Source organism: Procambarus clarkii, chromosome 65 (genome assembly GCF_040958095.1).
Source record: "Procambarus clarkii isolate CNS0578487 chromosome 65, FALCON_Pclarkii_2.0, whole genome shotgun sequence".
Classification (NCBI taxonomy): Eukaryota; Metazoa; Arthropoda; class Malacostraca; order Decapoda; family Cambaridae; genus Procambarus; species Procambarus clarkii.
Window position 1 is genome coordinate 27,417,853 of NC_091214.1, and position 23,670 is coordinate 27,441,522.

General features: G+C 54.9%; 1 protein-coding gene across 1 annotated transcript in view; it reads left to right on the top strand.

The window, feature by feature from the left end:
- Positions 1-200: 200 nt before the first annotated feature.
- LOC123770989 (uncharacterized) overlaps positions 201-23,670 on the top strand; it is a 184,639-nt gene continuing 161,169 nt past the window's right edge. The window contains exon 1 of the mRNA XM_045763163.2: positions 201-768. Within this exon, the coding sequence (XP_045619119.2) occupies positions 739-768 (30 nt within the window). The 5' untranslated portion in view covers positions 201-738. The remainder of the gene's footprint in view (positions 769-23,670) is intronic.

A 23,670-nucleotide genomic window follows, 5' to 3' on the forward strand; every position in this document is an offset into this window, starting at 1 on the left:
AAATGAGTGAGCGTGTTTGGAGGGAGGGAGTGAGAGCGAGAGAGAGAGGAGAGAGAGGGGGAGAGGGAGAGAGGAGAGAGGAGAGAGAGAGAGGAAGGTTGAGGGTGCGACACAGTCTGAGCATCACAGCATCCGTGGCTCCCCTCTCTCCCTCTCTCTCTCTCCCTCTCCCAGGCCACCTCAGTCACCCTCCAACACCCGAGGGGAGAGGACGGCTTCTCACTGTCCCGACACTACCGTACATTTCTCCCTGCAGATGACGGAGTTCCCTACATCACCAGCCAGACTGTCCCACCAACTCCAGGAAGTGACTACACGTTACCTATAATCTATGCAACATCAGAGCAAGTGTGCGTGTTGTGCTGTACAGAAATCTATGATTTTAATCCATGGAAATATTATCTGAGTATTCTAAAGGGAAGGAGAAGTCTTGAGAGCTCCTTAAACCTTCAAAATGATTTGTTATTCGCGATTTATAAGATAAGATGAAACATGTGTTGGGTTTGTGAGAGTTGGTATGTCGTGTTGAGGCGTCGCCTGCCAGCCTGACCATGTCAACACACTCGCCTCCGTCTTACCCATAAGCAGATGTGACACAGTGTGGAAAATGTGACGGATAGACGGAGAGAAGTGTGATAGACAGCAGTGACTGAGAGGGCTGTTGGCTCTCCCGCCTCCCGTCAACGCCCCCGACACTACCCGTCCGTAGACGGCTGGAGCTCAGCCCCCACACTCAACATGGGACAGAGAGCCAGATATTTCCAGCAGGTAAGTGGAGTTTGGCCACCAGCAGGAGAGAGTAGCCGGCTTTACCACCGTCCGGCTCCTCTGTCTAGTACACATGACGTAACACTGTCAACATCTGTCAATGTTAACACATTCATACACATCCTCCACACATTTATATACAAAAGTAGGCTTATATTGCCTCATATAAACTGTGTGATGTGTCTCAGAGAAATGTTTATATATACAAGGACGTGAGGCTACAAGCCTTTTGGAAAACATGTGTTTTGATTGACTGCGTTTGTAGGAAGAACACAACACTGTAGGAAGAACACAACACTGTTGGAAGAACACAACACTGTAGGAAGAACACAACACTGTAGGAAGAACACAACACTGTTGGAAGAACACAACACTGTAGGAAGAACACAACACTGTAGGAAGAACACAACACTGTAGGAAGAACACAACACTGTAGGAAGAACACAACACTGTAGGAAGAACACAACACTGTAGGAAGAACACAACACTGTAGGAAGAACAATAAAACGAAGAACACAACACTGTTGGAAGAACACAACACTGTTGGAAGAACACAACACTGTTGGAAGAACACAACACTGTAGGAAGAACACAACACTGTAGGAAGAACACAACACTGTAGGAAGAACACAACACTGTAGAAAGAACACAACACTAGGAAGAACACAACACTGTTGGAAGAACACAACACTGTTGGAAGAACACAACACTGTTGGAAGAACACAACACTGTTGGAAGAACAACACTGTTGGAAGAACACAACACTGAAGGAAGAACACAACACTGAAGGAAGAACACAACACTGAAGGAAGAACACAACACTGTAGGAAGAACACAACACTGTAGGAAGAACACAACACTGTAGGAAGAACACAACACTGTTGGAAGAACACAACACTGTTGGAAGAACACAACACTGTAGAAAGAACACAACACTGTAGAAAGAACACAATGTTGGAAGAACACAACACTGTTGGAAGAACACAACACTGTTGGAAGAACACAACACTGTTGGAAGAACACAACACTGTTGGAAGAACACAACACTGTTGGAAGAACACAACACTGTTGGAAGAACACAACACTGTTGGAAGAACACAACACTGTTGGAAGAACACAACACTGTTGGAAGAACACAACACTGTTGGAAGAACACAACACTGTAGGAAGAACACAACACTGTAGGAAGAACACAACACTGTAGGAAGAACACAACACTGTAGGAAGAACACAACACTGTAGGAAGAACACAACACTGTTGGAAGAACACAACACTGTAGGAAGAACACAACACTGTAGGAAGAACACAACACTGTTGGAAGAACACAACACTGTTGGAAGAACACAACACTGTAGGAAGAACACAACACTGTAGGAAGAACACAACACTGTTGGAAGAACACAACACTGTTGGAAGAACACAACACTGTTGGAAGAACACAACACTGTTGGAAGAACACAACACTGTTGGAAGAACACAACACTGTTGGAAGAACACAACACTGTTGGAAGAACACAACACTGTTGGAAGAACACAACACTGTTGGAAGAACACAACACTGTTGGAAGAACACAACACTGTTGGAAGAACACAACACTGTTGGAAGAACACAACACTGTTGGAAGAACACAACACTGTTGGAAGAACACAACACTGTTGGAAGAACACAACACTGTTGGAAGAACACAACACTGTTGGAAGAACACAACACTGTAGGAAGAACACAACACTGTTGGAAGAACACAACACTGTAGGAAGAACACATCACTGTAGGAAGAACACAACACTGTTGGAAGAACACAACACTGTTGGAAGAACACAACACTGTTGGAAGAACACAACACTGTTGGAAGAACACAACACTGTTGGAAGAACACAACACTGTTGGAAGAACACAACATTGTTGGAAGAACACAACACTGTTGGAAGAACACAACACTGTTGGAAGAACACAACACTGTAGGAAGAACACAACACTGTAGGAAGAACAAAATGTTGGAAGAACACAACACTGTTGGAAGAACACAACACTGTTGGAAGAACACAACACTGTTGGAAGAACACAACACTGTTGGAAGAACACAACACTGTAGGAAGAACACAGCACTGTTGGAAGAACACAACACTGTTGGAAGAACACAACACTGTTGGAAGAACACAACACTGAAGGAAGAACACAACACTGTAGGAAGAACACAACACTGTAGGAAGAACACAACACACTAGGAAGAACACAACACACTAGGAAGAACACAACACACTAGGAAGAACACAACACTGTAGGAAGAACACAACACTGTAGGAAGAACACAACACTGTAGGAAGAACACAACACTGTAGGAAGAACACAACACTGTAGGAAGAACACAACACTGTAGGAAGAACACAACACTGTTGGAAGAACACAACACTGTTGGAAGAACACAACATTGTTGGAAGAACACAACACTGTTGGAAGAACACAACACTGTTGGAAGAACACAACACTGTTGGAAGAACACAACACTGTAGGAAGAACACAGCACTGTTGGAAGAACACAACACTGTTGGAAGAACACAACACTGTAGGAAGAACACAGCACTGTTGGAAGAACACAACACTGTTGGAAGAACACAACACTGAAGGAAGAACACAACACTGAAGGAAGAACACAACACTGTTGGAAGAACACAACACTGTTGGAAGAACACAACACTGTTGGAAGAACACAACACTGTTGGAAGAACACAACACTGTTGGAAGAACACAACACTGTTGGAAGAACACAACACTGTTGGAAGAACACAACACTGTTGGAAGAACACAACACTGTTGGAAAAACACAACACTGTAGGAAGAACACAACACTGTTGGAAGAACACAACACTGTAGGAAGAACACAACACACTAGGAAGAACACAACACTGTAGGAAGAACACAACACTGTAGGAAGAACACAACACACTAGGAAGAACACAACACACTAGGAAGAACACAACACACTAGGAAGAACACAACACTGTAGGAAGAACACAACACTGTAGGAAGAACACAACACTGTAGGAAGAACACAACACTGTAGGAAGAACACAACACTGTAGGAAGAACACAACACTGTAGGAAGAACACAACACTGTAGGAAGAACACAACACTGTTGGAAGAACAACACTGTAGGAAGAACACAACACTGTAGGAAGAACACAACACTGTTGGAAGAACACAACACTGTAGGAAGAACACAACACTGTTGGAAGAACACAACACTGTAGGAAGAACACATCACTGTAGGAAGAACACAACACTGTTGGAAGAACACAACACTGTAGGAAGAACACAACACTGTTGGAAGAACACAACACTGTAGGAAGAACACAACACTGTTGGAAGAACACAACACTGTTGGAAGAACACAACACTGTTGGAAGAACACAACACTGTTGGAAGAACACAACACTGTTGGAAGAACACAACACTGTTGGAAGAACACAACACTGTTGGAAGAACACAACACTGTTGGAAGAACACAACACTGTTGGAAGAACACAACACTGTTGGAAGAACACAACACTGTTGGAAGAACACAACACTGTTGGAAGAACACAACACTGTTGGAAGAACACAACACTGTTGGAAGAACACAACACTGTTGGAAAAACACAACACTGTAGGAAGAACACAACACTGTTGGAAGAACACAACACTGTTGGAAGAACACAACACTGTAGGAAGAACACAACACTGTTGGAAAAACACAACACTGTAGGAAGAACACAACACTGTAGGAAGAACACAACACTGTTGGAAGAATACAACACTGATCACTTCAGCCTGTCGCTACTTTCTTAAGTGTCATTAAGAAAGAGAACACCGGAAAACTAAATAGTTCATCACCCCCCCCCCCCACTAACGACAAGACCTCCCCCCCCCCCGTACTGCCTCGTCCACCACACTGCGACACTCACCCCCCCCCCACACACACACCTCACCAACACCTCTACACCCCTCACCAACACCCCCCACACCCCTCACCAACACCCCCACACTCCTCACCAACACCCCCCACACTCCTCACCAACACCCCCCACACTCCTCACCAACACCCCCCACACTCCTCACCAACACCCCCCACACTCCTCACCAACACCCCCCACACTCCTCACCAACACCCCCCACACTCCTCACCAACACCCCCCACACTCCTCACCAACACCCCCCACACCCCTCACCAACACCCCCCACACACCTCACCAACACCCCCCACACACCTCACCAACCCCCCACACACACCTCACCAACACCCCCCACACCCCTCACCAACACCCCCCACACTCCTCACCAACACCCCCCACACTCCTCACCAACACCCCCACACTCCTCACCAACACCCCCCACACTCCTCACCAACACCCCCCACACTCCTCACCAACACCCCCCACACTCCTCACCAACACCCCCACACTCCTCACCAACACCCCCCACACTCCTCACCAACACCCCCACACTCCTCACCAACACCCCCCACACTCCTCACCAACACCCCCCACACTCCTCACCAACACCCCCCACACTCCTCACCAACACCCCCCACACTCCTCACCAACACCCCCCACACTCCTCACCAACACCCCCCACACTCCTCACCAACACCCCCCACACTCCTCACCAACACCCCCACACTCCTCACCAACACCCCCACACTCCTCACCAACACCCCCACACTCCTCACCAACACCCCCCCCCACTCCTCACCAACACCCCCCACACTCCTCACCAACACCCCCACACCCCTCGCCAACACCTCCATGCACACCCCTCACCAACACCTCCACACCCCTCACCAACACCCCCACACTCCTCACCAACACCTCCACACCCCTCACTAACACCCCCCACACCCCTCACCAACACCCCCACACTCCTCACCAACACCCCCACACCCCTCACCAACACCTCCACACTCCTCACCAACACCCCCACACCCCTCACCAACACCTCCACACCCCTCACCAACACCTCCACACCCCTCACTAACACCCCCCACACCCCTCACCAACACCCCCCACACCCCTCACCAACACCCCCCACACCAACACCCCCCACACTCCTCACCAACACCCCCACACCCCTCACCAACACCTCCACACCCCTCACCAACACCTCCACACCCCTCACTAACACCCCCCACACTCCTCACCAACACCCCCACACCCCTCACCAACACCCCCACACCCCTCACCAACACCTCCACACCCCTCACCAACACCCCCCACACCCCTCACTAACACCCCCCACACTCCTCACCAACACCCCCACACCCCTCACCAACACCCCCCACACCCCTCACCAACACCCACCACACTCCTCACCAACACCCCCACACTCCTCACCAACACCCCCCACACTCCTCACCAACACCCCCACACTCCTCACCAACACCCCCCCCCCCACTCCTCACCAACACCCCCCACACTCCTCACCAACACCCCCACACCCCTCACCAACACCTCCATGCACACCCCTCACCAACACCTCCACACCCCTCACCAACACCCCCACACTCCTCACCAACACCTCCACACCCCTCACTAACACCCCCCACACCCCTCACCCACACCCCCACACTCCTCACCAACACCCCCACACCCCTCACCAACACCTCCACACTCCTCACCAACACCCCCACACCCCTCACCAACACCTCCACACCCCTCACTAACACCCCCCACACCCCTCACCAACACCCCCCACACCCCTCACCAACACCCCCCACACCCCTCACCAACACCCCCCACACCCCTCACCAACACCCCCCACACTCCTCACCAACACCCCCACACCCCTCACCAACACCTCCACACCCCTCACCAACACCTCCACACCCCTCACTAACACCCCCCACACTCCTCACCAACACCCCCACACCCCTCACCAACACCCCCACACCCCTCACCAACACCTCCACACCCCTCACCAACACCCCCAACACCCCTCACTAACACCCCCCACACTCCTCACCAACACCCCCACACCCCTCACCAACACCCCCCACACCCCTCACCAACACCCACCACACTCCTCACCAACACCCCCACACTCCTCACCAACACCCCCCACACCCCTCACCAACACCCCCCACACCCCTCACCAACACCCCCACACTCCTCACCAACACCCCCCACACTCCTCACCAACACCCCCACACCCCTCACCAACACCCCCCACACTCCTCACCAACACCCCCCACACCCCTCACCAACACCCCCCACACCCCTCACCAACACCCCCCACACCCCTCACCAACACCCCCCACACCCCTCACCAACACCCCCCCCACTCCTCACCAATACCCCCACACCCCTCACCAACACCCCCCACACCCCTCACCAACACCCCCACACCCCTCACCAACACCCCCCACACTCCTCACCAACACCCCCCCCCCACTCCTCACCAACACCCCCCACACTCCTCACCAACACCCCCACACCCCTCACCAACACCCCCACACTCCTCACCAACACCCCCACACCCCTCACCAACACCCCCCACACCCCTCACAACACCCCCACACCCCTCACCAACACCCCCACACCCCTCTCCAACACCCCCCCCACTCCTCACCAACACCCCCCACACCCCTCACCAACACCCCCCACACTCCTCACCAACACCCCCCACACCCCTCACCAACACCCCCCACACTCCTCACCAACACCCCCCACACTCCTCACCAACACCCCCACACTCCTCACCAACACCCCCCACACCCCTCACCAACACCCCCCACACTCCTCACCAACACCCCCCACACTCCTCACCAACACCCCCCACACTCCTCACCAACACCCCCCACACTCCTCACCAACACCCCCCACACTCCTCACCAACACCCCCCACACCCCTCACCAACACCCCCCACACCAACACCCCCCACACTCCTCACCAACACCCCCCACACTCCTCGCCAACACCCCCCACACCCCTCACCAACACCCCTCACCAACACCCCCCACACTCCTCACCAACACCCCCCACACTCCTCACCAACACCCCCCACACCCCTCACCAACACCCCCCACACCAACACCCCCCACACTCCTCACCAACACCCCCCACACCCCTCACCAACATCCCCCACACCCCTCACCAACACCCCCCACACCAACACCCCCCACACTCCTCACCAACACCTCCCACACTCCTCACCAACACCCCCCACACCCCTCACCAACACCCCTCACCAACACCCCCCCACACTCCTCACCAACACCCCCCACACCCCTCACCAACCCCCCCCCCTACCCCAACACCCCCACACTCCTCACCAACACCCCCCACACCCCTCACCAACACCCCCACACCCCTCACCAACACCCCCCACACCCCTCACCAACACCCCCACACCCCTCACCAACACCCCCCCCCCCTCACCAACACCCCCCCCCCCTCACCAACACCCCCACACTCCTCACCAACACCCCCCACACCCCTCACCAACACCCCCCCCCTCACCAACACCCCCAACACTCCTCACCAACACCCCCCACACCCCTCACCAACACCTTCACACCCCTCACCAACACCTTCACACCCCTCACTAACATCCCCACACCCCTCACCAACACCCCCCACACCCCTCACCAACACCTCAACACCCCTCACCAACACCCCCCCCCTACTCCAACACCCCCAACACTCCTCACCAACACCCCCCACACTCCTCACCAACACCTCCACACCCCTCACTAACACCCCCCACACCCCTCACCCACACCCCCACACTCCTCACCAACACCCCCACACCCCTCACCAACACCTCCACACTCCTCACCAACACCCCCACACCCCTCACCAACACCTCCACACCCCTCACCAACACCTCCACACCCCTCACTAACACCCCCCACACCCCTCACCAACACCCCCCACACCCCTCACCAACACCCCCCACACCCCTCACCAACACCCCCCACACCCCTCACCAACACCCCCCACACTCCTCACCAACACCCCCACACCCCTCACCAACACCTCCACACCCCTCACCAACACCTCCACACTCCTCACCAACACCCCCCACACTCCTCACCAACACCCCCACACCCCTCACCAACACCCCCACACCCCTCACCAACACCTCCACACCCCTCACCAACACCCCCCACACCCCTCACTAACACCCCCCACACTCCTCACCAACACCCCCACACCCCTCACCAACACCCCCCACACCCCTCACCAACACCCACCACACTCCTCACCAACACCCCCACACTCCTCACCAACACCCCCCACACCCCTCACCAACACCCCCCACACCCCTCACCAACACCCCCACACTCCTCACCAACACCCCCCACACTCCTCACCAACACCCCCCCCCCACTCCTCATCAACACCCCCCACACTCCTCACCAACACCCCCACACCCCTCACCAACACCCCCACACTCCTCACCAACACCCCCACACTCCTCACCAACACCCCCACACCCCTCACCAACACCCCCAACACTCCTCACCAACACCCCCCACACCCCTCACCAACACCTTCACACCCCTCACCAACACCTTCACACCCCTCACTAACATCCCCACACCCCTCACCAACACCCCCCACACCCCTCACCAACACCTCAACACCCCTCACTAACACCCCCCCCCCCCCCTACTCCAACACCCCCACAACACAAGGGTTCCTACACAACCCAGACCAGGGGTGTGAGAGCCCCCCCCCCCCTGGTGTCACCGTAATGCGGGGTAATTGTTTACCTGTTCACCTCTGTTTTAACATTTGAAGTAAACAAAAACCATTAATACAATTGTCTCTTGTGTCCGTAAGTGCGTACTCACCTAGTTGTACTTGCGGGGGGTGAACTTGGGTTCTTTGGTCCAGCCTCTGGTGTACAGGTTCCTGAGCCTATTGGGCTCTATCATATCTACACTTGAAACTGTGTATGGAGTCAGCCTCCACCACATCACTGCCTAATGCATTCCATCTGTTAAGTTCTTTCTATTATCTCTGTGGTTCATTTGGGCACTCAGTTTCCACCTGTGTCCCCTAGTGCGTGAGCCCCTTGTGTTAAATAGCCTGTCCTTATCTACTCTATCAATTCCTTTGAGAATCTTGGTTGATTGGTTGAATCCTTGAATTTTGAATCCTCACCGTTTCATGCGGTGATCATGTCCCCCCTAACTCTTCTGTCTTCCAGCGACGTGAGGTTTAATTCCCGTAGTCTCTCCTCGTAGCTCATACCTCTCAGCTCGGGTACTAGTCTGGTGGCAAACCTCTAAATTTTTTCCAGTTTAGTCTTATGCTTGACTAGATATGTACTCCATGATGGAGCCGCATACTCCAGGATTGGTCTCACACATATGGTATTCAAAGATCAGAATGATTCCTTACACAAGTTTCTAAATACTGTTCTTATGTTGGCCTCTAGACCTCATCTCTTGTAATTTCGAACCCTTTCAAGGCCGCCTTGTTTACTGCCCCTACTCCTAGCGCCGTGACTTCTTGTTCTGTTGTGAAGACCTCCTGGAACCACTTGTTGAGTTCATCATACACGTCTTTGTCATTCTCTGTGTACCTGTCCTCACCCATTCTAAGTTTCATCACCTGTTCTTTCACTGTTGGTTTCTTCCTGTGACTGTGGAGTAGCTTTGGTTCGGTCTTGGCTTTATTAGCTATATCATTTTCATAATTTTTCTCAGCTGCTCTTCTCACACTAACATACTCATTCCTGGTTCTCTGGTATCTCTCTCTACTTTCTGGTGTTCTGTTATTACGGAAGTTCCTCCACGCCCTTTTGTTCAGTTCCTTTGGTTTCATACATGCCCTATTAAACCATGGATTCTTCTGTTGCTTCTCGGATTTTTCCCTTTGCGCCGGGATAAACCTGTTTACTGCCTCCTGACACTTTTGGGTGACATAGTCCATCATGTCTTGTACAGACCTAGCTCTGAGGTCTGTGTCTCTAGGTATATCCCTTAAGAAACTTCTCAGCTCCTCATAATTCCCCTTTTGGTATGCCAGCCTTCTGTTTCCTAGTTCTTTTTTGGAGGAGAATTCCTAGCTCTACCAGGTACTCAAAGACCAATACACTGTGATCACTCATTCCCAAGGGTGCTTCCAACTCAACTTTCCTTATATCCCACTGTCTTCTGTCATTTGGAGAGGTGTTATATATGACTAGGACTAAGTTTTAGTCCTCCAATTGCTATGATACATGTTATGTAGTCACTGAAATCTTCCCAGCCCTGAATAACCATCTCTTCAAAACTCCAGCCTTTTCTTATCAGTAGAGCTTCACCACTACCTCCTCTTCCTTCTCTCTCCTCACTACACAGTAGTCCTGTGAAAACACTGCATTTGTTATGGTTTTTGTTAGCTTTGTTTCTGTGAGTGCTATTATATCTGGGTTTTTTTCTAGTGCCCATTCTCCAAGTTCACTTGTTTTATTTGTAATCCCATCTATGTTGTCTACATTGTACATTGCCTTTCATTTCAAGTGTACATTGCCTTGAAATTCACTACCTTCTGTTCATTCTCTTGTCCCCTTCATGGTGAGCGTCCTGCTGATGGAGGAAGCTGTTCCATGAGTGTGGTGTGTTTAACAAGGTCTCAGAAGATACTGGTGTGAGGGGGAGGGAGGGGGGTCAAAGGAAGGGGGGGGACAGGGAGGGAAAGGGGAGAAGGGAAGACATTGGATTGGGGAAGTGGTAGCAGGGTTCGAGGTAGGGGGGGGGGAGTTCTATGCAGAGGAGGGTGGTGGTGTTGCTGGGTTGTTGGTTCTGTGGGTCTGTGTGTACTCATTTAGTTGTGTTTGCGGGGTTGAGCTCTGGCTCTTTGGTCCCGCCTCTCAACCGTCAATCAACTGGTGTACAGATTCCTGAGCCTACTGGGCTCTATCATATCAACATTTAAAACTGTGTATGGAGTCAGCCTCCACCACATCACTGCCTAATGCATTCCACTTTGCGTGTGTGTGTGTGTGTGTTTGTATGTGTGTGTGTATGTGTGTGTATGTACTCACCTAGTTGTACTCACCTAGTTGTGTTTGCGGGGGTTGAGCTCTGGCTCTTTGGTCCCGCCCCTCAACCGTGGATGCTATTATGTGTGTGTGTGTGTGTGTGAGACTAAGGACTTATAATGCTTTGACCTTTACATATTGACAAACAAGCAAATATGCTTTAGTAATATATACAGCTCAAACACAAAACAAAGTATAGATCAACACATAAAAGCAGCTATACACCTGTGTCTGTATATATGACAAAGTGCCCCGAGTCTCCCACACTCACTACGGAGAGCAAACTCTCCCACACTATGGGAGTTAATCCTTACTTCTCAAGATCTGTGGATGCTGCCCAGCTGAGAAGATTCATCTCCGGACAGCCTCTCAGGAGATGGTACTGGTGTGGATCAAGGGGATAGTACAGGTGTGAGTCAAGGGGATAGTACAGGTGTGAGTCAAGGGTATAGTACAGGTGTGGATCAAGGGGATAGTACAGGTGTGAGTCAAGGGTATAGTACAGGTGTGGATCAAGGGGATAGTACAGGTGTGGATCAGGGGGATGGTACTGGTGTGAATCAAGGGGATAGTACAGGTGTGGATAAGGGGGATGGTACAGGTGTGGATCAAGGGGATAGTACAGGTGTGAGTCAAGGGTATAGTACAGGTGTGGATCAGGGGATGGTACAGGTGTGGATCAGGGGATAGTACAGGTGTGGATAAGGGGGATGGTACAGGTGTGGATCAGGGGGATAGTACAGGTGTGGGTCAAGACCACCCACACCACGTGATGCATGTTGCTTGCACCAAGAGTGCCGTTAACCTCTGACCATCACTATCAAGAGCGTGTGTGTCACCATACGAAGCACCTACGGACCTCCTACATCCAACAACAGTCTGGTTGAGCAGTGTGCTGCCACCTGCTTCACCCACTCTCAGCCTAAACTCCGCCCTAAATCTATGTTTCCAAGGCACTCTAGGCCTACGTGCCCCTGACCAAGGATGATTCAAGACGCCAGTGCTCTCTAGAGTGGAATACTGCTGCACAATCACAGCCCCTTTCAAAGCTGGAGAAATTGCTGACCTGGAGAGCGTGCAGAGATCCTTTACTGCTAGAATCAACTCAGTAAAACATCTAAACTATTGGGACCGACTAAAGAGCCTAAATCTGTATTCTCTTGAGCGCAGGCGGGAGAGATACATAATAATTTACTCGTGGAAAATATTAGAGGGGCTGGTCCCAAACCTGCACACAGAAATAACATCACATGAGACCAGAAGGCATGGCAGGATGTGCAGAATACCCCCGTTGAAGAGCAGAGGTGCAACAGGTACTCTGAGAGAGAACTATCAACATCAGAGGCCCGAGACTGTTCAACACACTTCCGCTATACATAAGGGACATAACTGGCCGACCCCTCAGTGTTCAAGAGAGAACTATCAACATCAGAGGCCCGAGACTGTTCAACACGCTTCCACTACACATAAGGGACATAACTGGCCGACCCCTCACAGTGTTCAAGAGAGAACTATCAACATCAGAGGCCCGAGACTGTTCAACACGCTTCCACTACACATAAGTGGCATAACTGGCCGACCCCTCACAGTGTTCAAGAGAGAACTATCAACATCAGAGGCCCGAGACTGTTCAACACGCTTCCACTACACATAAGGGACATAACTGGCCGACCCCTCACAGTGTTCAAGACAGAGCTGGATAAGCACCTCCAAAGGATACCTGATCAACCAGGCTATGACTCATACGCCAGGCTGGCTCATACGCCATACTACTGGCAGCCAGACTGCCAGTAGCCGCGTCAAACAGCCTGGTTGAACAGTCCAACAACGTGGAGGCCTTGTCGAGGACCGGGCCGCGGGGACGCTAAGCCCCGAAGAGGTTATCTTGAGGTTATCTCCGGCCAAGATAACCTCAAGGTAACGAGGACTTCATGAATAATAATGTCAGACTAACTTGGTGCGAGAAAATACAATTTTGAGAGTGAGGTTTTGAACCCGTCAGTTGTGTGTCAGGTGTGGGGCACATGTGACTGTTCCTACACATGTGTGTGTTGGGGCTGTGTGGGGAGAGCGGGGGGGGGGGGGGGAGGGGAGGGTAATTGTTGGGGGAGGACAGCTTAGGGTTAGGAGAGGAGAGCCAAGTCCCTCAAGTCCAAAGACTTGTGACATGATGTCTCAGGGCTGACGAGTCGACAGCATTCTCCCACCTTCAGGGCGCCTTCCCTAAGCTGTCCCTCAGGGAGGTACAGTGTGTAGCCCCTCAGGGATGTACAGTGAGTGTAGCCCCTCAGGGAGGTACAGTGAGTGTAGCCCCTCAGGGAGGTACAGTGTGTGTAGCCCCTCAGGGAGGTACAGTGTGTGTAGCCCCTCAGGGAGGTACAGTGTGTGTAGCCCCTCAGGGAGGTACAGTGTGTGTAGCCCCTCAGGGAGGTACAGTGTGTGTAGCCCCTCAGGGAGGTACAGTGTGTGTAGCCCCTCAGGGAGGTACAGTGAGTGTAGGCCCTCAGGGAGGTACAGTGTGTGTAGCCCCCTCAGGGAGGTACAGTGTGTGTAGCCCCTCAAGGAGGTACAGTGTGTGTAGCCCCTCAAGGAGGTACAGTGTGTGCTGCCCCTCAGGGAGGTACAGTGTGTGTAGCCCCTCAGGGAGGTACAGTGTGTGTAGCCCCTCAGGGAGGTACAGTGTGCTGCCCCTCAGGGAAGTACAGTGTGTGTAGCCCCTCAGGGAGGTACAGTGTGTGTAGCCCCTCAGGGAGGTACAGTGTGTGTAGCCCCTCAGGGAGGTACAGTGTGCTGCCCCTCAGGGAAGTACAGTGTGTGTAGCCCCTCAGGGAGGTACAGTGTGCTGCCCCTCAGGGAGGTACAGTGTGTGTAGCCCCTCAGGGAGGTACAGTGAGTGTAGCCCCTCAGGGAGGTACAGTGAGTGTAGCCCCTCAGGGAGGTACAGTGTGTGTAGCCCCTCAGGGAGGTACAGTGAGTGTAGCCCCTCAGGGAGGTACAGTGAGTGTAGCCCCTCAGGGAGGTACAGTGTGCTGCTCCTCAGGGAGGTACAGTGAGTGTAGCCCCTCAGGGAGGTACAGTGTGTGTAGCCCCTCAGGGAGGTACAGTGAGTGTAGCCCCTCAGGGAGGTACAGTGTGCTGCCCCTCAGGGAGGTACAGTGTGTGTAGCCCCTCAGGGAGGTACAGTGTGTGTAGCCCCTCAGGGAGGTACAGTGTGTGTAGCCCCTCAGGGAGGTACAGTGTGTGTAGCCCCTCAGGGAGGTACAGTGTGCTGCCCCTCAGGGAGGTACAGTGTGTGTAGCGCCTCAGGGATGTACAGTGAGTGTAGCCCCTCAGGGAGGTACAGTGAGTGTAGCCCCTCAGGGAGGTACAGTGTGTGTAGCCCCTCAGGGAGGTACAGTGAGTGTAGCCCCTCAGGGAGGTACAGTGTGCTGCCCCTCAGGGAAGTACAGTGTGTGTAGCCCCTCAGGGAGGTACAGTGTGTGTAGCCCCTCAGGGAGGTACAGTGTGTGTAGCCCCTCAGGGAGGTACAGTGTGCTGCCCCTCAGGGAGGTACAGTGTGTGTAGCCCCTCAGGGAGGTACAGTGTGCTGCCCCTCAGGGAGGTACAGTGTGTGTAGCCCCTCAGGGAGGTACAGTGTGTGTAGCCCCTCAGGGAGGTACAGTGTGTGTAGCCCCTCAGGGAGGTACAGTGTGTGTAGCCCCTCAGGGAGGTACAGTGTGCTGCCCCTCAGGGAGGTACAGTGTGTGTAGCCCCTCAGGGAGGTACAGTGTGCTGCCCCTCAGGGAAGTACAGTGTGTGTAGCCCCTCAGGGAGGTACAGTGTGCTGCCCCTCAGGGAGGTACAGTGTGTGTAGCCCCTCAGGGAGGTACAGTGTGCTGCCCCTCAGGGAAGTACAGTGTGTGTAGCCCCTCAGGGAGGTACAGTGTGCTGCCCCTCATGGAGGTACAGTGTGTGTAGCCCCTCAGGGAGGTACAGTGTGTGTAGCCCCTCAGGGAGGTACAGTGTGCTGCCCCTCAGGGAGGTACAGTGTGCTGCCCCTCAGGGAGGTACAGTGTGTGTAGCCCCTCAGGGAGGTACAGTGTGTGTAGCCCCTCAGGGAGGTACAGTGTGTGTAGCCCCTCAGGGAGGTACAGTGTGTGTAGCCCCTCAGGGAGGTACAGTGTGTGTAGCCCCTCAGGGAGGTACAGTGTGTGTAGCCCCTCAGGGAGGTACAGTGTGTGTAGCCCCTCAGGGAGGTACAGTGTGTGTAGCCCCTCAGGGAGGTACAGTGTGTGAAGCCCCTCAGGGAGGTACAGTGTGTGTAGCCCCTCAGGGAGGTACAGTGTGTGTAGCCCCTCAGGGAGGTACAGTGTGTGTAGCCCCTCAGGGAGGTACAGTGTGTAGCCCCTCAGGGAAGTACAGTGTGTGTAGCCCCTCAGGGAGGTACAGTGTGTGTAGCCCCTCAGGGAGGTACAGTGTGTGTAGCCCCACAGGGAGGAACAGTGTGTGTAGCCCCTCAGGGAGGTACAGTGTGTGTAGCCCCTCAGGGAGGTACAGTGTGTGTAGCCCCTCAGGGAGGTACAGTGTGTGTAGCCCCTCAAGGAGGTACAGTGTGCTGCCCCTCAGGGAGGTACAGTGTGTGTAGCCCCTCAGGGAGGTACAGTGTGTGTAGCCCTCAGGGAGGTACAGTGTGTGTAGCCCCCTCAGGAAGTACAGTGTGTGTAGCCCCTCAAGGAGGTACAGTGTGTGTAGCCCCCTCAGGGAAGTACAGTGTGTGTAGCCCCTCAGGGAGGTACAGTGTGTGTAGGCCCTCAGGGAGGTACAGTGTGTGTAGCCCCTCAGGGAAGTACAGTGTGTGTAGCCCCTCAAGGAGGTACAGTGTGTGTAGGCCCTCAGGGAGGTACAGTGTGTGTAGCCCCTCAGGGAAGTACAGTGTGTGTAGCCCCTCAAGGAGGTACAGTGTGTGTAGGCCCTCAGGGAGGTACAGTGTGTGTAGGCCCTCAGGGAGGTACAGTGTGTGTAGCCCCTCAGGGAGGTACAGTGTGGGTAGCCCCTCAAGGAGGTACAGTGTGTGTAGCCCCTCAAGGAGGTACAGTGTGTGTAGCCCCTCAAGGAGGTACAGTGTGTGTAGCCCCTCAGGGAGGTACAGTGTGTAGCCCCTCAGGGAGGTACAGTGTGTGTAGCCCCTCAAGGAGGTACAGTGTGTGTAGCCCCTCAGGGAGGTACAGTGTGTGTAGCCCCTCAGGGAGGTACAGTGTGTGTTAGCCCCACAGGAGGAACAGTGTGTGTAGCCCCACAGGGAGGAACAGTGTGTGTAGCCCCTCAGGGAGGTACAGTGTGTGTAGCCCCTCAGGGAGGTACAGTGTGTGTAGCCCCTCAGGGAGGTACAGTGGTGTAGCCCCTCAGGGAGGTACAGTGTGTGTAGCCCCTCAGGGAGGTACAGTGTGTGTAGCCCCTCAGGGAGGTACAGTGTGTGTAGCCCCTCAGGGAGGTACAGTGTAGTGTAGCCCCTCAGGGAGGTACAGTGAGTGTAGCCCCTCAGGGAGGTACAGTGAGTGTAGCCCCTCAGGGAGGTACAGTGAGTGTAGCCCCTCAGGGAGGTACAGTGAGTGTAGCCCCTCAGGGAGGTACAGTGAGTGTAGCCCCTCAGGGAGGTACAGTGTGTGTAGCCCCTCAGGGAGGTACAGTGTGTGTAGCCCCTCAGGGAGGTACAGTGTGTGTAGCCCCTCAGGGAGGTACAGTGAGTGTAGGCCCTCAGGGAGGTACAGTGTGTGTAGCCCCCTCAGGGAGGTACAGTGTGTGTAGCCCCTCAAGGAGGTACAGTGTGTGTAGCCCCTCAAGGAGGTACAGTGTGTGCTGCCCCTCAGGGAGGTACAGTGTGTGTAGCCCCTCAGGGAGGTACAGTGTGTGTAGCCCCTCAGGGAGGTACAGTGTGTGTAGCCCCTCAGGGAGGTACAGTGTGCTGCCCCTCAGGGAAGTACAGTGTGTGTAGCCCCTCAGGGAGGTACAGTGTGTGTAGCCCCTCAGGGAGGTACAGTGTGTGTAGCCCCTCAGGGAGGTACAGTGTGCTGCCCCTCAGGGAAGTACAGTGTGTGTAGCCCCTCAGGGAGGTACAGTGTGCTGCCCCTCAGGGAGGTACAGTGTGTGTAGCCCCTCAGGGAGGTACAGTGAGTGTAGCCCCTCAGGGAGGTACAGTGAGTGTAGCCCCTCAGGGAGGTACAGTGAGTGTAGCCCCTCAGGGAGGTACAGTGAGTGTAGCCCCTCAGGGAGGTACAGTGAGTGTAGCCCCTCAGGGAGGTACAGTGAGTGTAGCCCCTCAGGGAGGTACAGTGTGCTGCTCCTCAGGGAGGTACAGTGAGTGTAGCCCCTCAGGGAGGTACAGTGTGTGTAGCCCCTCAGGGAGGTACAGTGAGTGTAGCCCCTCATGGAGGTACAGTGTGCTGCCCCTCAGGGAGGTACAGTGTGTGTAGCCCCTCAGGGAGGTACAGTGTGTGTAGCCCCTCAGGGAGGTACAGTGTGTGTAGCCCCTCAGGGAGGTACAGTGTGTGTAGCCCCTCAGGGAGGTACAGTGTGTGTAGCCCCTCAGGGATGTACAGTGAGTGTAGCCCCTCAGGGAGGTACAGTGAGTGTAGCCCCTCAGGGAGGTACAGTGTGTGTAGCCCCTCAGGGAGGTACAGTGAGTGTAGCCCCTCAGGGAGGTACAGTGTGCTGCCCCTCAGGGAGGTACAGTTTGCTGCCCCTCAGGGAGGTACAGTGTGTGTAGCCCCTCAGGGAGGTACAGTGTGCTGCCCCTCAGGGAGGTACAGTGTGTGTAGCCCCTCAGGGAGGTACAGTGTGCTGCCCCTCAGGGAGGTACAGTGTGTGTAGCCCCTCAGGGAGGTACAGTGTGTGTAGCCCCTCAGGGAGGTACAGCGTGTGTAGCCCCTCAGGGAGGTACAGTGTGTGTAGCCCCTCAGGGAGGTACAGTGTGTGTAGCCCCTCAGGGAGGTACAGTGTGTGTAGCCCCTCAGGGAGGTACAGTGTGTGTAGCCCCTCAGGGAGGTACAGTGTGTGTAGCCCCTCAGGGAGGTACAGTGAGTGTAGGCCCTCAGGGAGGTACAGTGTGTGTAGCCCCTCAGGGAAGTACAGTGTGTGTAGCCCCTCAAGGAGGTACAGTGTGTGTAGGCCCTCAGGGAGGTACAGTGTGTGTAGCCCCTCAGGGAAGTACAGTGTGTGTAGCCCCTCAAGGAGGTACAGTGTGTGTAGGCCCTCAGGGAGGTACAGTGTGTGTAGGCCCTCAGGGAGGTACAGTGTGTGTAGCCCCTCAGGGAGGTACAGTGTGTGTAGCCCCTCAAGGAGGTACAGTGTGTGTAGCCCCTCAGGGAGGTACAGTGTGTGTAGCCCCTCAGGGAGGTACAGTGTGTGTAGCCCCACAGGGAGGTACAGTGTGTGTAGTCCCACAGGGAGGAACAGTTTGTGTAGCCCCACAGGGAGGTACAGTGTGTGTAGCCCCTCAGGGAGGTACAGTGTGTGTAGCCCCTCAGGGAGGTACAGTGTGTGTAGCCCCTCAGGGAGGTACAGTGAGTGTAGCCCCTCAGGGAGGTACAGTGTGTGTAGCCCCTCAGGGAGGTACAGTGTGTGTAGCCCCTCAGGGAGGTACAGTGAGTGTAGCCCCTCAGGGAGGTACAGTGAGTGTAGCCCCTCAGGGAGGTACAGTGAGTGTAGCCCCTCAGGGAGGTACAGTGAGTGTAGCCCCTCAGGGAGGTACAGTGAGTGTATCCCCTCAGGGAGGTACAGTGAGTGTAGCCCCTCAGGGAGGTACAGTGTGTGTAGCCCCTCAGGGAGGTACAGTGTGTGTAGCCCCTCAGGGAGGTACAGTGTGTGTAGCCCCTCAGGGAGGTACAGTGAGTGTAGGCCCTCAGGGAGGTACAGTGTGTGTAGCCCCCTCAGGGAGGTACAGTGTGTGTAGCCCCTCAAGGAGGTACAGTGTGTGTAGCCCCTCAAGGAGGTACAGTGTGTGCTGCCCCTCAGGGAGGTACAGTGTGTGTAGCCCCTCAGGGAGGTACAGTGTGTGTAGCCCCTCAGGGAGGTACAGTGTGCTGCCCCTCAGGGAAGTACAGTGTGTGTAGCCCCTCAGGGAGGTACAGTGTGTGTAGCCCCTCAGGGAGGTACAGTGTGTGTAGCCCCTCAGGGAGGTACAGTGTGCTGCCCCTCAGGGAAGTACAGTGTGTGTAGCCCCTCAGGGAGGTACAGTGTGCTGCCCCTCAGGGAGGTACAGTGTGTGTAGCCCCTCAGGGAGGTACAGTGTGTGTAGCCCCTCAGGGAGGTACAGTGAGTGTAGCCCCTCAGGGAGGTACAGTGTGTGTAGCCCCTCAGGGAGGTACAGTGAGTGTAGCCCCTCAGGGAGGTACAGTGAGTGTAGCCCCTCAGGGAGGTACAGTGTGCTGCTCCTCAGGGAGGTACAGTGAGTGTAGCCCCTCAGGGAGGTACAGTGTGTGTAGCCCCTCAGGGAGGTACAGTGAGTGTAGCCCCTCAGGGAGGTACAGTGTGCTGCCCCTCAGGGAGGTACAGTGTGTGTAGCCCCTCAGGGAGGTACAGTGTGTGTAGCCCCTCAGGGAGGTACAGTGTGTGTAGCCCCTCAGGGAGGTCCAGTGTGTGTAGCCCCTCAGGGAGGTACAGTGTGTGTAGCCCCTCAGGGATGTACAGTGAGTGTAGCCCCTCAGGGAGGTACAGTGAGTGTAGCCCCTCAGGGAGGTACAGTGTGTGTAGCCCCTCAGGGAGGTACAGTGAGTGTAGCCCCTCAGGGAGGTACAGTGTGCTGCCCCTCAGGGAGGTACAGTGTGTGTAGCCCCTCAGGGAGGTACAGTGTGCTGCCCCTCAGGGAGGTACAGTGTGTGTAGCCCCTCAGGGAGGTACAGTGTGCTGCCCCTCAGGGAGGTACAGTGTGTGTAGCCCCTCAGGGAGGTACAGTGTGTGTAGCCCCTCAGGGAGGTACAGTGTGTGTAGCCCCTCAGGGAGGTACAGTGTGTGTAGCCCCTCAGGGAGGTACAGTGAGTGTAGCCCCTCAGGGAGGTACAGTGTGTGTAGCCCCTCAGGGAGGTACAGTGTGTGTAGCCCCTCAGGGAGGTACAGTGTGTGTAGCCCCTCAGGGAGGTACAGTGAGTGTAGCCCCTCAGGGAGGTACAGTGAGTGTAGCCCCTCAGGGAGGTACAGTGAGTGTAGCCCCTCAGGGAGGTACAGTGAGTGTAGCCCCTCAGGGAGGTACAGTGAGTGTAGCCCCTCAGGGAGGTACAGTGAGTGTATCCCCTCAGGGAGGTACAGTGAGTGTAGCCCCTCAGGGAGGTACAGTGTAGTGTAGCCCCTCAGGGAGGTACAGTGTGTGTAGCCCCTCAGGGAGGTACAGTGTGTGTAGCCCCTCAGGGAGGTACAGTGAGTGTAGGCCCTCAGGGAGGTACAGTGTGTGTAGCCCCCTCAGGGAGGTACAGTGTGTGTAGCCCCTCAAGGAGGTACAGTGTGTGTAGCCCCTCAAGGAGGTACAGTGTGTGCTAGCCCCTCAGGGAGGTACAGTGTGTGTAGCCCCTCAGGGAGGTACAGTGTGTGTAGCCCCTCAGCGAGGTACAGTGTGCTGCCCCTCAGGGAAGTACAGTGTGTGTAGCCCCTCAGGGAGGTACAGTGTGTGTAGCCCCTCAGGGAGGTACAGTGTGTGTAGCCCCTCAGGGAGGTACAGTGTGCTGCCCCTCAGGGAAGTACAGTGTGTGTAGCCCCTCAGGGAGGTACAGTGTGCTGCCCCTCAGGGAGGTACAGTGTGTGTAGCCCCTCAGGGAGGTACAGTGTGTGTAGCCCCTCAGGGAGGTACAGTGAGTGTAGCCCCTCAGGGAGGTACAGTGTGTGTAGCCCCTCAGGGAGGTACAGTGAGTGTAGCCCCTCAGGGAGGTACAGTGAGTGTAGCCCCTCAGGGAGGTACAGTGTGCTGCTCCTCAGGGAGGTACAGTGAGTGTAGCCCCTCAGGGAGGTACAGTGTGTGTAGCCCCTCAGGGAGGTACAGTGAGTGTAGCCCCTCAGGGAGGTACAGTGTGCTGCCCCTCAGGGAGGTACAGTGTGTGTAGCCCCTCAGGGAGGTACAGTGTGTGTAGCCCCTCAGGGAGGTACAGTGTGTGTAGCCCCTCAGGGAGGTCCAGTGTGTGTAGCCCCTCAGGGAGGTACAGTGTGTGTAGCCCCTCAGGGATGTACAGTGAGTGTAGCCCCTCAGGGAGGTACAGTGAGTGTAGCCCCTCAGGGAGGTACAGTGTGTGTAGCCCCTCAGGGAGGTACAGTGAGTGTAGCCCCTCAGGGAGGTACAGTGTGCTGCCCCTCAGGGAGGTACAGTGTGTGTAGCCCCTCAGGGAGGTACAGTGTGCTGCCCCTCAGGGAGGTACAGTGTGTGTAGCCCCTCAGGGAGGTACAGTGTGCTGCCCCTCAGGGAGGTACAGTGTGTGTAGCCCCTCAGGGAGGTACAGTGTGTGTAGCCCCTCAGGGAGGTACAGTGTGTGTAGCCCCTCAGGGAGGTACAGTGTGTGTAGCCCCTCAGGGAGGTACAGTGTGTGTAGCCCCTCAGGGAGGTACAGTGTGTGTAGCCCCTCAGGGAGGTACAGTGTGTGTAGCCCCTCAGGGAGGTACAGTGTGCTAGCCCCTCAGGGAGTACAGTGTGTGTAGCCCCTCAGGGAGGTACAGTGTGCTAGCCCCTCAGGGAGGTACAGTGATGTGTAGCCCCTCAGGGAGGTACAGTGTGTGTAGCCCCTCAGGGAGGTACAGTGTGTGTAGCCCCTCAGGGAGGTACAGTGTGTGTAGCCCCTCAGGGAGGTACAGTGTGTGTAGCCCCTCAGGGAGGTACAGTGTGTGTAGCCCCTCAGGGAGGTACAGTGTGTGTAGCCCCTCAGGGAGGTACAGTGTGTGTAGCCCCTCAGGGAGGTACAGTGTGTGTAGCCCCTCAGGGAGGTACAGTGTGTGTAGCCCCTCAGGGAGGTACAGTGTGTGTAGCCCCTCAGGGAGGTACAAGTGTGTGTAGCCCCTCAGGGAGGTACAGTGTGTAGCCCCTCAGGGAAGGTACAGTGTGTGTAGCCCCTCAGGGAGGTACAGTGTGTGTAGCCCCTCAGGGAGGTACAGTGTGTGTAGCCCCACAGGGAGGAACAGTGTGTGTAGCCCCTCAGGGAGGTACAGTGTGTGTAGCCCCTCAGGGAGGTACAGTGTGTGTAGCCCCTCAGGGAGGTACAGTGTGTGTAGCCCCTCAGGGAGGTACAGTGTGCTGCCCCTCAGGGAGGTACAGTGTGTGTAGCCCCTCAGGGAGGTACAGTGTGTGTAGCCCCTCAGGGAGGTACAGTGTGTGTAGCCCCCTCAGGGAAGTACAGTGTGTGTAGCCCCTCAAGGAGGTACAGTGTGTGTAGCCCCCTCAGGGAAGTACAGTGTGTGTAGCCCCTCAAGGAGGTACAGTGTGTGTAGGCCCTCAGGGAGGTACAGTGTGTGTAGCCCCTCAGGGAAGTACAGTGTGTGTAGCCCCTCAAGGAGGTACAGTGTGTGTAGGCCCTCAGGGAGGTACAGTGTGTGTAGCCCCTCAGGGAAGTACAGTGTGTGTAGCCCCTCAAGGAGGTACAGTGTGTGTAGGCCCTCAGGGAGGTACAGTGTGTGTAGGCCCTCAGGGAGGTACAGTGTGTGTAGCCCCTCAGGGAGGTACAGTGTGTGTAGCCCTCAGGGAGGTACAGTGTGTGTAGCCCCTCAGGGAGGTACAGTGTGTGTAGCCCCTCAGGGAGGTACAGTGTGTGTAGCCCCTCAGGGAGGTACAGTGTGTGTAGCCCCTCAGGGAGGTACAGTGTGTGTAGCCCCTCAGGGAGGTACAGTGTGTGTAGCCCCTCAGGGAGGTACAGTGTGTGTAGCCCCTCAGGGAGGTACAGTGAGTG